Source organism: Pangasianodon hypophthalmus, chromosome 23 (genome assembly GCF_027358585.1).
Source record: "Pangasianodon hypophthalmus isolate fPanHyp1 chromosome 23, fPanHyp1.pri, whole genome shotgun sequence".
Classification (NCBI taxonomy): domain Eukaryota; kingdom Metazoa; phylum Chordata; class Actinopteri; order Siluriformes; family Pangasiidae; genus Pangasianodon; species Pangasianodon hypophthalmus.
In genome coordinates, this window is record NC_069732.1 from 6,668,274 (window position 1) to 6,683,984 (window position 15,711).

At 37.3% G+C, this 15,711-nt stretch overlaps 2 protein-coding genes across 3 annotated transcripts; one reads left to right on the plus strand and one right to left on the minus strand.

The window, feature by feature from the left end:
- Positions 1-302: 302 nt before the first annotated feature.
- snrpd1 (small nuclear ribonucleoprotein D1 polypeptide) lies at positions 303-3,740 on the minus strand. Its single transcript, XM_026929506.3, has 4 exons — positions 3,584-3,740; positions 2,115-2,191; positions 1,754-1,945; positions 303-665 (listed from the first exon to the last, which is right to left on the minus strand). Exons 1-4 carry the CDS (start codon positions 3,595-3,597, stop codon positions 589-591), a joined length of 360 nt encoding a protein of 119 aa, XP_026785307.1. The 5' UTR covers positions 3,598-3,740; the 3' UTR covers positions 303-588.
- Positions 3,741-5,134: 1,394 nt separating this feature from the next.
- Positions 5,135-14,794, plus strand: clptm1l (CLPTM1 like). Of its 2 annotated transcripts, none has more exons than XM_026930045.3 (17): positions 5,135-5,701; positions 5,848-5,942; positions 6,726-6,915; positions 7,037-7,185; positions 8,616-8,694; positions 8,775-8,892; positions 9,850-9,944; positions 10,051-10,135; positions 10,241-10,344; positions 10,672-10,737; positions 10,850-10,900; positions 11,003-11,085; positions 11,384-11,418; positions 12,013-12,068; positions 12,229-12,273; positions 13,515-13,630; positions 13,718-14,794. In XM_026930045.3, exons 1-17 carry the CDS (start codon positions 5,537-5,539, stop codon positions 13,800-13,802), a joined length of 1,617 nt encoding a protein of 538 aa, XP_026785846.3. In that variant the 5' UTR covers positions 5,135-5,536; the 3' UTR covers positions 13,803-14,794. The 2 variants fall into 2 exon arrangements, with proteins under 2 accessions (XP_026785846.3, XP_026785847.1); XM_026930046.3 differs by having other exon boundaries at positions 7,040-7,185.
- The last annotated feature ends 917 nt before the right edge of the window (positions 14,795-15,711 follow it).

A 15,711-nucleotide genomic window follows, 5' to 3' on the forward strand; every position in this document is an offset into this window, starting at 1 on the left:
TATCTTACTCTCTCTCACACACCCACACAGAGCAGAAGCATAAAAACCTAGAAATAACTCAGATCCTCAGTGTGTGTAATCGCCTGATTTTAGACGGACATTAGTATTGTAAAAGGCTTCAGTCGTCAAATTAATTTTTATTTCTTTACCTTTGCTGCTGTGTATGCAGCCTGGCCAACTACAATTCGCATAGTTTCTTCTGCCTTTTATTATTAAATGTAGCTACTCTATTTGATCAACTGCAGAGATCACAAACATGAAAACAACAACAAAAAAAACCTTCCTGCTCAGGGCAACACAAATCAAACAATAATCCTTTAATTCCCAGAACCTTTACCTTGAATGTCACTAGAACAAAAAACAGAACATTAAAGCATGCCATTTTCCCCCACAACATATTTCAGACACAAGCACATCTTAATGAGCCATCACATCAATCAAATCACTGATGGACAAAAAGCACTTTTCAAAAAAGTTGAGTTTAATGTACAAAAGAAAAATGAATCAATATTTCCAAATGAGAGGAAAAAAAGAAAAAAAAAAAAAAGTCCTGTACACACTGGAAAAAAAGAGAGAGGTTTAACCGATTCATCTCCTCGGTCCGCCTCTTCCACGTCCTCTTCCTCTGCCACGTCCTCTTCCTCTTCCTCGTCCACGGCCAGCCACTGTGATAAGGACAAGAGTTTTACTTAATCAGCGTCAGTACAGGCCACGAGCTGGACATTTAAAACCAACAACACTTCAGACATTTAATAAAAAAAAAATAAACACAGATACACAAATAAAACTAAACATTTAACAATCCAGTTACATTATTATATTCAAGTCTTTAAGGTGAAAAATTCTGTGTAAAGATGGAAGAAAGCTGCACGAATAGGAAGATGGAAAATGCACAATCGAGTAAAAACCCACTGTAAGGTTTGACCAAATTTGAAATTTCTCTCACTTCTGGAGTTTCTTCTATAAAAGTGCTCAAAAGAAATTGTGATACGCACGACATCTCTCAGAAGTGTATCGTAACATTATTTATCATGACAATGATAAATGGCTTCTTATTCACTAACAGTGATTGCCACACAGGGCAGGACATGTGATGCAGAACCCACACAGTGCAACAGACACCACTGCACATGTCCCGAGCGATAGTCAATGGACATTATCACAACGCAGCTTTACAGAATGTCGATATGATCATATATCATCAATACCGTGATAAACTGTCAATATGCTTTGGCGACATTGTGATTTTTTTTTTTTTTAATATATGTGAGGAAGTGGCTAATACGAAGTCAAAACTTTATACCGTCATTTACATGCAATATTTTACAGATTTTAAAGAAAATTCTCCGTGTTACATTTTCTTATATCATAAAAAAAAAAATTATACGTTATTATTTATAATAGCCTCTTTTTTTGCAGTGTAATACCACTGTATTGCTAGCCTTGTGATATTTCTGTCGTCTCGCCCAGCCCTACCACTAAAATATGAAACTCCATAAAGTGCCTGTTGGAAATGGGTTACTATCTAATATCCCTTCTGGGATACATACTCTTCATAAAGATTCCTTTTCAAATATTTCAATAGAAAATGAGTATATATTAAATTCATATAAAGAATTGCCATAAACAGCTGGCAGTTTACTCAGAGAAGGGTCCTCTGAAACTAGAAAGTTCGCTCTACAGCATCATTTTTATGTTTGGCTCCAAACCCTGAGCCGTAACGGCAGGGATCCGTCTCCGTCTCTGCACTTACCCGCCTCCCTCTTCTTCGACTTGATTTTGGGCTCGATGTCCACCAGCAGGGTGTCGAGGGGAAGGCTGTCGGGCAGGATGAAGTAGCGGATGTTGTTGCCGCGGATGCTCAGGGACTCGAGCTGGGTGGGTTCTCTGTTTTTCAGGGTCATCTTCACCGCTTTCAGGTGAGTGTTCATGCTCACATCCACACCTGAGTTACAGGAGGAACAAAAAGAGAGAAAACAGCACTAATGAATTTTCTAGGTTGTCCTGTGAACATCTTCCATATTATTCACAATACAAACAGCATTTATAATAAATATTTCTTTCAGTGGGATTTAAACAGCATTAAAGCACTGACAAGTTCATGTGTGTGATACCTGTGATAGTGCCGTGGACCTGGGTGCCATTCTTCAGCTCAATGGTAACTGTTTCATGGCTCAATTTCATCAAAAACCTGCAGCATGGAAACACAATAAACAGAACCTGAGTCATTTTCTCTCTCTCTCTCTCTCTCTCTCTCTCTCTCTCTCTCTCTCTCTCACACACACACACACACACACACACACACACTCCCCAGGTTCCTAACCCTGGTCCTGGAGCACTGCCTGTCCTACACATTTTATTGAGTGTTAGAGTGCTCCAACACTCCTGATTCAACTAATCAGCTCAGTAACAGCCCTTCCTGAGTGAGGTTAAAGCAGGAAAACACTAAAATGTGCAGGACATGGGGTTCTCCAGGACCAGGGTTGAGAACCTGTGATGGAGAAGATGGTCAGATCGCTGCACTAAAGGCTCTGGAACAAACTGCAGCTGCGACAGTTAAACTATCCTGGATCCTTAAACCAGAGTTTCTCAACAGTGAGAGCGTCTGAGATGCAGACGGCAGGAAACAGTTTTACCAACTGTTACTAAATTGTTTAAGGCAGGTCTACACGTATAATTAAATAATTAATAATAATTAAACCTGTCAGACTGGACAGGCCCTGAATCCACCACAGCCTTGAACACTGAAAGTGAATTAACACTGTGGTATAATTTCAGGGTTCAGTGTCTTTGTGTGCATCAAATCAAAGCAGGGATCTACACTGGATGTAACATCTGAGGTGAAATGTTTGCTTTCGATATTTCTAGACTTTGACATGCTGCAGTGCGCCGCACAAGCCCAGTCCTCTCAGTAACACACGGTGAATACTGAACGCCTGCAGCTGTGACCTCACACACACACACACACACACACATTCATAAGAGCATTGTTAAATGTAGAAATATAAACATCACGTGCAGTTAAACAGTTAAATGTGATGTGTTTGTTACACTGATCTGTTAGGAGCAATTTTAATTTTTAAATAAGAGTCTTTTTTCAGTGAATAGTGCACCTACAGTTATGCACTGTGAATTTTAAATGTAGCAGTCCTATAATTTCTAATACTTTCTGCTACGAAATGAAGTATTGTGTGGAGAGTGAGACTTCTGAGGCATTAAAAGGCTCACTGAGGAAAATAAAGGTTTATCTGACTTACAGAAGAGCAAAGTCGCCATAGTTAGCTGAACAGTTAGCTGGATTTCAGCCATAGTGTCTATTTTTTTGGTTTGAAAGACACCTAAATGTATTTCAATTTCTTTTTTATCTTTAATCGTTAAGTATGGTGTTTGTATATATACGTGTATAAAATATTTGCGTGGTTTTCATTCATTCCCCCGCAGCTTCCCGCCTTCAATACAACTCAGCTACCTCCTTAGCCTCTTAGCCGCTAATTACAATCTAACGCCATCCGTCACAATAATTCACATTTTCATGCATTTAGTCTCTGCATGTTATTAAAATAAAAGCCGAAAATCAACTTACCGAACGAGTTTCATGATGGCAGTGGATTTCGAAACAAAACCCTCTACCAAAGTGAACAAAAAATTGTAGCACAACGACAGAAGTTCGTTAATCGCTACGGAAACACAGAGAACTGCTTCCGGTGTTAAACGGAAGGACTCCCTTCACGTTTACGTCATTGGTTTGTTGCCAGCTTGCGGTCATCAACATATTTGTAATTTAAAATGAAAATTGAATAAAAAAAAAAACATTTTTTAAATATTATTTTCTGTTTGCATGGAGGTGTTGATTATAAATGTAATTAATTCTGGGTGGATTTTATTTTTAATCAGAATTATGTGCGCCACTTCATTTAAACGTTTTAACTACTCAGCTATTAAACCCTTAACATTTAATTAAAAACAAAATAAAACAAAAAACAAACAAATAAACTATATTTCTGAGTAAAACATTGGGATTCATTCTCTTTTAAACTGTCAGTCAGTTTAAAAACAGCAATAATGTTAAGAACTTTTATTTCTCATTTGGGTTTCTTTACAGAAATAAAATAATTGATTATTTTTTTCTGTAGCCTGATTATGAATTGTTGTATTTGCAGAACACACAATCATATCTACAATCCAGTATATTTACTTATCCACCTTTTTACTAGAGAAATGTTTTTAAACAGTGACCTGTCTTTGATCATTTCTATGTAAATATTTATGTAAATGGGTCGACAGTACCTTCACTGTTAGTCTGTGTACTAACAAGAAGAACAACCTTTGGTAAACTTTGTGAAATTCCCACAGAGAATGTTACAAAAACAGTCCTGTAAGATTATCAAGGAGTTTGTAGTTATCAAAAAAATGTTTTCTAAAATCAACCTTTGAGAACTTTGAGAACTGAAAGGGGATTTTACGGTGTTGAGCCTGAAAGGTTCATCTGTAGTTCCAAAAAAAAAAAAAAAAAGCGAACTTTGAGAACTTCCTGAAAATGAATGTTACAGAAATGTTCCTAAAAGGTTAGAGTGTAATTGCAAAAATAAATAAATAAATAAATAAACGTTTATACGTTTATACGCAAACATTGTGAACATCCTGAAAGTAAACTTTATGGAAACAGTCCTGAAAGGTTAGTTTGTAGTTACAAAAAATAAAACCTAAAAGCAACATTTGGCAAACATGAGAATATCTCAGAAAGGAACTTTAACAAAATGATCCTGGAGGATTAGAGTTTAGTTACAACAACAACAACAACCATATAACCATAAGACAGTGTTGTGTTTTAATTTACCATTTATACACATAAACACAACAGTTTACCAAAATTAAACACCATCAGACCGTTGTGAAATGATTCCCAAATAAAAACCAAAATAAAACCCAAAATAAAACAAAACAAAAAGGGGAACCAAATGCTAACGTTAGAAGAAAGTCCTGTGTGTGTTGGATGGTTTAATGGATGAATTTTGAATCTTAATAACTGTTGGTGAAACCTTGTTTATGAATATTGGAGGCTACAGCTAATAGTAAAAAAAAAAAAAAGAAAGAATAGAAAAAAGCAAGTCAGCAGGGCGGGATTTCAGGTTTGAGGAGTAGTAAAGTTCAATCTGGCAACACGGAAAAATATTTCAACACGGAAGTTAAAATACGGTTCTGCTTGTAAACCCGGACCAAGAAACGCTTAAAAATTCTCCTGAAGCTTTGTGTTTCTTCTGCATCCCGTTGCTTTCTGCGCGTTATTTTGGTGGGGAAGATACTCCAGAGGAGTGTGAGGAGGATTTGTTAGCATGATATTTGGTTTTTAGCCGGTGATGTCGGAGAGCTGCTTGAAGGATCAGGACTTAAACCCTACGTGTCACAAGCTGCGCGTGCAGCGACACTGGCATGTCGGGTAACACGGGTCGGGTGTTTCACATCATGTGTGTGTAGATCTACAGATCAGTATTGTTAATCCAGTCAGATATTGACATAGCCGAGTAAAAGAGGCAGCATGTTTCAGAAGACCTCTCTGACCACCATCATAGTGGGGGTCTTCATCGTCTACGTGCTGCACACGTGCTGGGTGATGTACGGCATCGTGTACACAAAACCCTGTGAAAAGCCCAGAAGTGACAACTGCATCAGTCCTTATCTTGCAGGAAAACCTCGCCTGCAGGTGAGCATCATGCACCACTGAACGTGTCCATGCTTTCAGACATGCCTTTGGTATATTTTGTGTGTTGTGTGTGTGGTGAGAGGAATGACACCTTGCTGTCAGGAACAAGTCTTACACATGTGTCTTCATGCTGCTGATCTCCACAGATGAGCATCTACACAGCTCTGCGCCCCAACGCTGAAGGAGGACACACACTCATCCACAGGGAGGAGGATTTTGATGTGCACACCAGATTTGAGAGGTAAAGTGTTTCACCAAGCATGCATTAATGTCAGTGCTGTAGGCTTCATTTCACTGCAGGAAACACGCTGCTCATGCTATACAACTGACCATGTGTAAAGTTTATTCTAAATATGAAGAAGTGGTGTGACTGGGTGTGCCATGTATTCCAGGATAGTCACATATTTCATCTTCATTCTATGTGTTGTGACCTATTCCCAAAAATCTTGCTTGTATTTTAGATGAAAGTATGAGTGTTTTATTTCTCTTGTTCCAAAGTGATTTGTCAATGATTACAGTTTTTCTATTTGTTTAATCATGACACATCTTACTTTTATCCCTTTACAGTTACATTTAATGTTGTTGAACTGCTATAAAATGCTATAAAATCTATAAATAGTCCCTCCATCATGATCCTCCCCCTTTTTTTCTTCTTTTCTGAAGTGAGTAAGACAGAAAACACAGCTTGACATGTTACTCAGAAAGTGTAAAGTCTTATAAGTGTAGTTATATTTGTTTTTACTTAACACTTATTTTACCATGATGGTCACACTGAGACAAAAATCTTTTACAAGCGAGCCCTGAGGAAGAAGGCAGACAGTAGTTACCATAAACAACATTCGGACACAGGACATAACAAATAACACTTATAACATCTGTGTGAAACGATTAAAAACAGGAGTAATCATGCATAAATATAACTGTAATTGTTTCAGTAACACCTCCACCATCTCCCAGTTAGCCTGTAATGGACAGATATCTCAATGCTCAAGTGATGAGGTGTTATTTGTTTCTCTCTCTGAAGGTTAATAAATGTGTCCCTGCCGAAGAAGACACGGAAGAATGGAACGCTATACGGCATGGTGTTTGTCCATCAAGCGGGAATGTCTCCGTGGCAGGACCCACGCCAAGTGCATCTGGTCACGCAGCTCACCACGTACATGCTGCCCAAACCCCCGGAGGTCAGCCTGATCACCGGCCAGGAGCTGCCCCGGGTCAGACGCTCTTTCCCTAACTAATGAGGGCGATGTTTGTATTTATCAGATATTAGAAGAGACATTCTCTTTAACAATTTTGTAACACAGATTGTGAGTGTTTATGAAACCTGTCACTCAGCAGCAGGAGCCGAGAACCCCGGGGGGTGATGGAGAGGTGGACCGGCCCGTGTCTCATTGGCGCTCCCGTCTCACACTGAACGTCGTGGCCGAGAACTTCCTGTTCGACCGAGAGGCCATACCGAGTGACGTGCATCGCTATATGAGAGTGTGAGTTTCCTCAAGTACACGTTGATACTTAGAAGATGAGATGCAAGCCTATACTGACTGTTGTGAATTCTCTAAATGTGGGAATCCCGACTGCTTAATTTCTGATAGTTCAGCACTATGTTAGTGCAGCGGTGGCTCAGTGGTTAAAGGCTCTGGGTTAGTGATCAGAAAGTCCTGAATTCAAACCCCAGCACTGCCAAGCTACAACTGCTGGACCTTTGAGCCAGCTACTTAACCCTCTGTGCTCCAGGGACACTGAAGCATAGCTATCTTTCTTTCTTGCTTGCTGTTTTGCTTTCTATTTGCTTCTGTCTTGCTGTCTTGCTTTCTTTCTCTCTTATTTTCTTTCTTGCTTTATTGCCATCTTTCTTTCCTGCTTTCTTGTCATGCTTGTATTATGAGACTCGTACATTTGGCCTCATTTATCACTCTTTTACTAAAGTTGTGTGTAAGCCAAACAAAAAAATTCTGAAAGTTTTGGAGATGCTGATTTTCTTATCTGCAAAATGTGAAAAGGTGAAAATAAAGCTTGCTATGTACATTAAATTAATGGCTGAATTTCTCCAGTCTATACCAGAAACCTTTGCTGTATAGAAGCATGATGAGGTGCTGACGTGCGGTAACTGCGTTTTCATTTAGGGAGTAATGCGCTCTGATGTATTTGGGAACACGCCTGGTGTTGGCATGCAGCACACTAGGAAGTAAACGGCTCATTGTAGGTTGAGACATTCCAGATCCGTCACTTTTCTCTGTTTGAAACGTGCCAGTAGCAGGAAATCCAAGCACAGACAAGACTTGGACAGGAATGGCACAGGATCTTGTGGTCCATTCTGCCATTTACAGCTTACAGCTCCCACCCTCTAAATTAAAATTTCTTTAATTAATATGAAACAACAGGTTTAAAAATATTATATTTGTGTGTAATTGAAATAAGTAAGCAATTTAAACTTGACAGCATAATCAGTGTATTAAAATGCAGTAACTGCTTTGCAAATTATATGATTTGAAGCCGATCAATCTAGGTTTACGTTAGTTAGTCATCTTATGCGTCTCTTATTACATTAGTTAATCATCTTATTTACACACACTCAGGAGCAGGAATAGGATAGGAACTTTTTCCGAAATTACGGGATTTTCACGAAAACCGTGTAAACGCTCATCCATACAATTTATGCATAAATCCATTCATATGCAGTTTGATAAACAAGGCCCCCTTTTTTTTTTTTTTTTTTTTTCACATCAATGCAAAATACAGTAAAACATTAAATATAATATTTATGTTCCACAAGATGTTTTGTTTTTTTGTATAAGAACAAATAAAGATAAGAGAACAGGTACATTGTAAATGAGGTCCATTGTCAGCAGAAGCACACACACTGATGTACTGATATTTTTACAGAACATTTCCTTATTTCCTGTCTGCTTTTTAGGTATCAGAGTGGAAAGAAGTTTGTGTACCTCCCTCTGCTGTTTATAGATGAGCTGAGTAACCGAGTGAAAGATTTAGTGGTATGTGATTCACTGATTGCAGTGTGAGATTCATTGTGTGTTTGTAGACATACAGTATGTCACATCAATGTGTCTTTCAGGAGATCAACAGCAGCACCACTGAGCTGCCTCTCACTATTTCATACGACACCATCACGCTGGGAAAGCTGCGCTTCTGGATCCACATGCAGGATGCCGTGTACTCGCTGCAGCAGTTTGGTGAGCAACAAAACAGGTTCTTACCTGTGGGTTATGAGATATGATCATGTTTACATAATTTCAGCTACAGATCTTAGGTGTGCTGAATGTTATTTTTCGTTTGGACCCAGTTTGGTTTTGGTTTATGCTTGCAAGCACGGCTTTGGTTTTAATGCTTGGATTTGTGTGATTTAAAGCAGATGATAGCTTTTAGTAGGTTGGATACAGTGTCATAGTAACTGGTGTGGAAAAGGAAGGAAAGAAAGAAAATATCAAAGATATCTTTAAATTCTCCTACATGCACATGGACCTGTTTTGTTGATGCTGTATGAGCAGTAGTCTGCAAAGCGGTAATGTCTATATGAAAATTAGAGAACATGTGTTTATGCATTTCCGGTCTGATTGTAATGAATGCATGTAATGAGGAATACTGCTTAGCTTACCACCTGGACATAAATACAGAAAATAAATTCAAATAGTAAAAATATTTTTCCCCAGTTGATCGCCATCCAATTCCCAACCCCTAGCCAACTCTCCCCTATCATACAACATCTACCAGCCCGGGAAGGGTGAAGGCTACCACGTGCTTCCTCTGAGACACATGAAGCCAACCAACCACATGTGTTCATGCTGCATAGTGAAGGAAAGCGCTGTCCACCCTCTTCTGCATACACGAGCTCACACACACACACAGTTGTCTAGTGTCAGTGTGATAAAAAGGGGAGCATTGCTCTCCCAAAGAAAGGGTGAAAACTCTTTCAAGTGACCAGTCAATTAGATTCAGAAATATTAAATATGACTCTCAGCTCCAGGGTCCCGGTTGGAGCCTGAGCTCAGGTTACTGTCTGTGTGGAGTTTCTGTGCATGTTGTCCTCATGTTCACATGGGTTTCCTCTGGGTTCTCTGGTCTCCGCCCAAAAGTGATAACATGACGGATTGGCTACAGACTGCAATTATTTAAATATTTTGCTGTTGTAGGCTTTACTGAAAAGGATGCAGATGAAATCAAGGGCATATTTGTGGACACCAATCTCTACTTCCTCGCCCTGACCTTCTTTGTCGCTGCCTTTCATGTAAGTAGATTTCTAACATGTCTTACATTTGAAGCTGTCTTTTAAATCATTGGAAAGAAAGTAGTTGATTTAGTGCGGCGTATTTAAACATTGATGTACTTCTCAGCTCTTATTTGACTTCCTGGCGTTTAAAAATGATATCAGCTTTTGGAAGCAGAAGAAGAGCATGGTGGGAATGTCCAGCAAAGCAGGTGACACAGCTACTTACTTTTTTTAAGTGATATTTTCCTATAGTGTAGAGTATGTGTTAGCGGCTTTATTAGCACTGATGTTAATATGACCGTGTGCTTTCGCAGTGCTGTGGAGGTGTTTCAGCACTCTAGTGATTTTCCTCTACCTGCTCGATGAACAGACGAGCCTGCTGGTGCTCATCCCTGCTGGAATAGGATCTCTGATCGAGGTACATCCAAACAACACAGCAACACTAATAAAAATCAGTTTGGTAAATGAATGAATGAATATATATATATATATATATATATATATATATATATATATATATATATACACACACACACACACACACACACACACACACACACACACACATATTTCCCCTAAATCCTATATCTGAACCTTGCTGATGTAATGGAATTGCATTTTCATGTTTTATTCCTGAAGAAAGACTAGTAATGTGCATTAAATACACTAAAAATGTGCATGATCGAGCAAATGATTCTAATACAGTAAACATTTTCATCTTTATTAATTTGGTTTTCTGTTATAGGTGTGGAAAGTGAAGAAAGCTTTCAAAATCTTCATTTTCTGGAAGGGGCTTACTCCAACTTTCATGGTGAGAGTGTAGATTTGTTTCTGGGATACAAGTGCATGATATTTGTCCACAAAGCTTCGCTTCAGATTTAAATATCTGCCTTTTATAATTGATATCAAAACTTGTCTTTCAGTTTGGCAAATCTGATGAATCCGAGAGAAGAACGGAGGAATATGACAGTTTGGTAAGAAGTGGTTTACTCGGAGTTGTAGGTGTGCCGTATGTAATATGTTAAATGTATTTTAGAGCTCATGGTGTTGCTGTGTATGCTGGTTGTTCTTCACAGGCGATGAAATATCTGTCCTACCTGCTGTATCCACTGTGTGTGGGTGGAGCCATTTATGCACTTGTATTTGTGAAGTATAAAAGGTACAGTGCTTTCTTTAGCATTGCTGCTGATATGCTCAGAGGTGCCAACATTTACGCAACCTTTATGGATTTTGATCCCTGATTTTTGCTGGAAACACCAGATTTTTGCCTCGCTGTTCTCTTTCTTTTGCTGGGTTCACACAACTGAAATGCACTAGGGTTTTTTTTTTTTTTGTAGTAAAAGTCTGTTTTTTTTTTTTCCTCTCTGCCTGCTAGGATTTTTTTGTTAGTAATATTGGCACCTCTGTATGCTGAACATGTTTAAGAGTTTAACTCTGAATGTTTTCTCCTGTTACAGTTGGTACTCCTGGCTGATCAACAGTTTAGTCAATGGTACGTTTTTATGATACACTGAGATTATCCTGCATCTCATTACATGCTTATGGAAATTATAATTTCATGTGTAAATCGTAACTTGCCTTCAACAATGATTCTGAAGGCATACTGCATGGTTTAATAGAATGGCTCTGGAAGTGGGATCCGTGAAGCAAAACATAATTTTGTTACAGCAGTGGAAATCACAACCCACCTTTATCAAAGTTATTATTTATTACTGACTTATTGTTATTAGCCTGTTTGACTGATCACTTGAATTGACTGGGTTTAATTCCAAAAATAACTTGTAGTTATTTTTTGGAATAAATTCCAAAATACAAGTAGGTCTATAAGTAATATAGAGTTGAATCTAATGACAAAATTAATAAAAATTCTTCTGTGAGTTGAAAGTTCAGGAATAAGCTTAATGGCTTTCAAAAATAGCCAAATTATTATTGTTACATATTTAAATAATGTGCTGAATATTTGAATAGTTAGATTATGTCCATAAAATAAATCTGTATTGCGGAGGTCTGTGAATTATTATTATTATTATTATTATTTTTTTGAGAAACCCTGTTTTGACGAACGCATTTCTCTTTTTCCTAACAGGAGTATATGCTTTTGGATTCCTCTTCATGCTACCTCAGCTCTTTGTGAACTACAAGGTTAGCATTGACTGAAACAGTACATTCTCTTTTGAGTTGGAGTGATAAGTTTTTCAGTTTTTGATACAAGAAGCTGTTTACAGTGTCAGTGTTTTATTTTCACTAACACCTCTGTTTACACCTGCGTCACTCGTCTCATGTTTTTTCTTCATTTTAACAGTTAAAATCGGTGGCTCATCTGCCCTGGAAGGCCTTTATGTACAAGGTAAGTGACATGTTTTAAGAAGTACTGAATGGGTAGACACAGTGTGACTATATGAAGGAATATTCATCATGGCTTCTCAACCATTAAAACTCACATGCTGTCTGGCATGAAGGAGGAAAAAAATTCCTATTGAGCAACGACACCTCCAGCCTTTAGTACATAATCACATAAACTAAACATGCCAAATTTTGAGTAAAAATTCTCTCCACATGGCATGTTTTTGTGAAAAAAATGTGTTTGTTACCATAACAATGGACCACTTGGTTCTTTGTATCTAAACATATCGCCTATACCTGAGTGCAAAAGTTTGCATCCCCGTAAGCCAAACTGAAAAAGACAAAGAAATACATTTGAACTAAAAAGACATTTATTGTGCTGGGTTTCAAATGTCACACAATACCTTTTTTACAACAGGTCACGGAAAAACTTGTTGCTTTTTGTTCTTTGCAAACTATTATTGTTGATGAATTGTAAAATGGAGGTACATGTTCTTTTAACCAAGAAATCATGTGGGATGCAAACTTTTGCACTAAACATATGTGAATATGAGGACTGGCTGAAAGATGAGTATTGTTAGAGAGAATGTATAAGTAGAGCTTGACACCAGTGGTGTTGACATGATGAAGTAAGGAATAAAACACATGGGGGGCATGCTGTTATAGGAAAACAATTATCTAGAGGGTGTGATGTGGCCTGATACAAGGAAAATGTACCATTATCACCCTCAAGTTTTCCAGTAACAGTGTTTTATTCCTCTTATACCACAGCAACTTATCAACACAAATTTTATTTATTAAAGAACAGCAGGTCATACTTTTTATCCTTTTTTAGTTACATTTAATGTTGCAGAATGTCTGTGAAACAAGTTAGTTCGTGGTATCACTTACATTATAACAGCTCCAAATGGGTCCCTCACCAGCCTCTCTTTTTTTTTATCTCTCTTAAAGGTAATAAGACAAAAAAGGCAGCTTGTCATGTTACCAAGAAAGCTGGTGACATTTTACTTTGTTAAATAACAGGACATTTTTTTAAAAAATTCATTTATTAGCCTTATATTTTGTGGAGCGCCTGGAAAACATAACATTTTAGAGCAAGAGCATTAATATAAATCTGTGATTTGAATTCTAGCTGGCATTATTGTCTGAGCTGCTCTAAGAGAGAATGGTCACCAAAAAATATCTCCCACTAATTAAATGCCTGTAGACTGTTTACTGATTTATATAAATGTTTTTGCTCCTCAGGCGTTCAACACGTTTATTGACGATGTCTTCGCCTTCATAATCACCATGCCAACATCTCATCGGCTGGCCTGCTTCCGGGACGACGCTGTGTTTATCATTTACCTGTATCAGAGATGGTGAGCCATGTTTATGCTTCAAATGTGCGTATTAAAGTGTAAATGAAGTTTGGATTCACATGGAAAAACTGCTTTTGTCGCTCACAGGCTGTATCCCGTGGACAAGACCAGGGTGAACGAGTACGGCGTGTCTTATGATGAAGAACCAAAACGAAAATCACACAAAGAGTAAAGTGACCACGGCATCTAATCATCCTGCAGGAGACATCCACACGGACACTGAGACAGTGACGAGGACGTGGGCACACGGTTCAGTTAACACAATGGCTGATTGGATCTGCTGTCCCCTTTCGAGTTGGACTTCTGTCTCTTACCTGTGCTTGGTGTTTGTGTCCTGTTCTCCTCATGCTACATGTCGTAATCCTCACGTGAACATGAATATTCAGCTGGGGGAGTGATTACTAAATGAGCAGAATTGATGTTATTGAGCTAACTGGGTCAGCTTAAGCTGTTTAGCTTAAAATATCCTTGATTTGCTCAGGATAGAGCCGAGTTAGCTCATTAACACACATTTCATTAAATCAGAGCTTATTATTAATGCGTACTGTATCTGCCTGTTATTCCCTGTTATCCTGTCTGTGACTCAAGTGTCACTAATTCAATTTGACCGTTTCTCTAATTATAATGAGGGAAAATAAGCTCAGCTGAAGGCAGAAGTATGATATCTTTCATTAAATAGTGTTTAAAAAAAAAAGTCATGTTTGTGCCAAATGAACAGAAGGTTTGATAGTTAGTTGAAAGTCCTGATGAGAGATTGTGATGTTTCTGTGTATTGGGTGAGAATGATCTGTGTGCGAGTTTGTGTACTATATTCCACTGAAGTGTTTAAAGGGCCTTGATTTGTCATTTATTCATGAAGTCCATGCATTGGCTTATGAGGAGGATATTTCTACTTGCTTAGAATTGCAACAATTAGCACTTTTTGGCATTTATTTTTTTAAATCTGAAAGCTGATTGAAACATCACAACTGAAATGAATGGTAGTAAATCGATGGGATTTTCTCCCCTAATCACCATCAACTCTAATAATTACATTCCTGATGTTATGGTTATCACAATAACGGTGACGCATGAGAAAACACGCATATGCAATGTATGTTTTTAATATTAATTTTCTAATGTTCTTATGCTTCTTCAGCAAAATAAATCAAATCCTCCAGCAAATTCTGGCATCTGTGTGATTTGTGAATAAAATCGTAACTAAAAAGTCCATAATAAAATAAAGTTTGTTTCTAAATTAAAACCTTAGTTTATTAATCATATCTAATTTCCTCATCTTAGGTATAGGTCAGGCATCACAAACAAAAACAGTGATATCGATTACAATAAATAATTAATTCATTATTATAAATTTATATTGCTATAAAGACTTTATTTTTATATTTTTATTCCAATTCTGTTGAGTAGGCCTAGCATAAATGTAGCTTATTTCTTAAAATGTTATCCTGTTCCTTTTAGACATTATTTTAGACAAAGTAAAGGTTCTTTGTTACTGATGTTATGTTTATCTGCAGATTTAATATAATGACTTGTTTTCATGCACCTAGCCATTTTTTAATCAAATGAGTTACATTAGCATCATTTATTAGTCAGACCTTCATATAATGAAAAAAAATCTTGAGTAGATTTGATTTTACCTCTTAAACTATGCATAATATGTGCTTATTATACATGTAAAGAATACAATAATAATAAATTGTTATGTAAAAGTCTGAGCATTGTTGTGTTATTAAAAAAAAATAAAATATTTTGTTGAAAAATAACATTTTTAAAATTAGCATATTTCAATGTCAAGTGACATATTTGCACATCTAATTCCATTTTAATACATTACCGATCATACAAAAATCGTTTATGTGTACTGTTAAACAGCTTATGTTTAATTTTAATATGCGTAAGTGAGCTGTTTAGAGTGTGGAATCTGGTTTAAGTTAAATTTCACTGTTTTAAATATAATACCAACGACTACCTCTGAATTATTTGTTAATAAGTTATTTAATTTGAGTAAATTTTGAGTAGTCAATTTTAATTCTAATTTTAAGATGAATTTTTATAAGAAACAAGAGGATGAGCAATTTTTA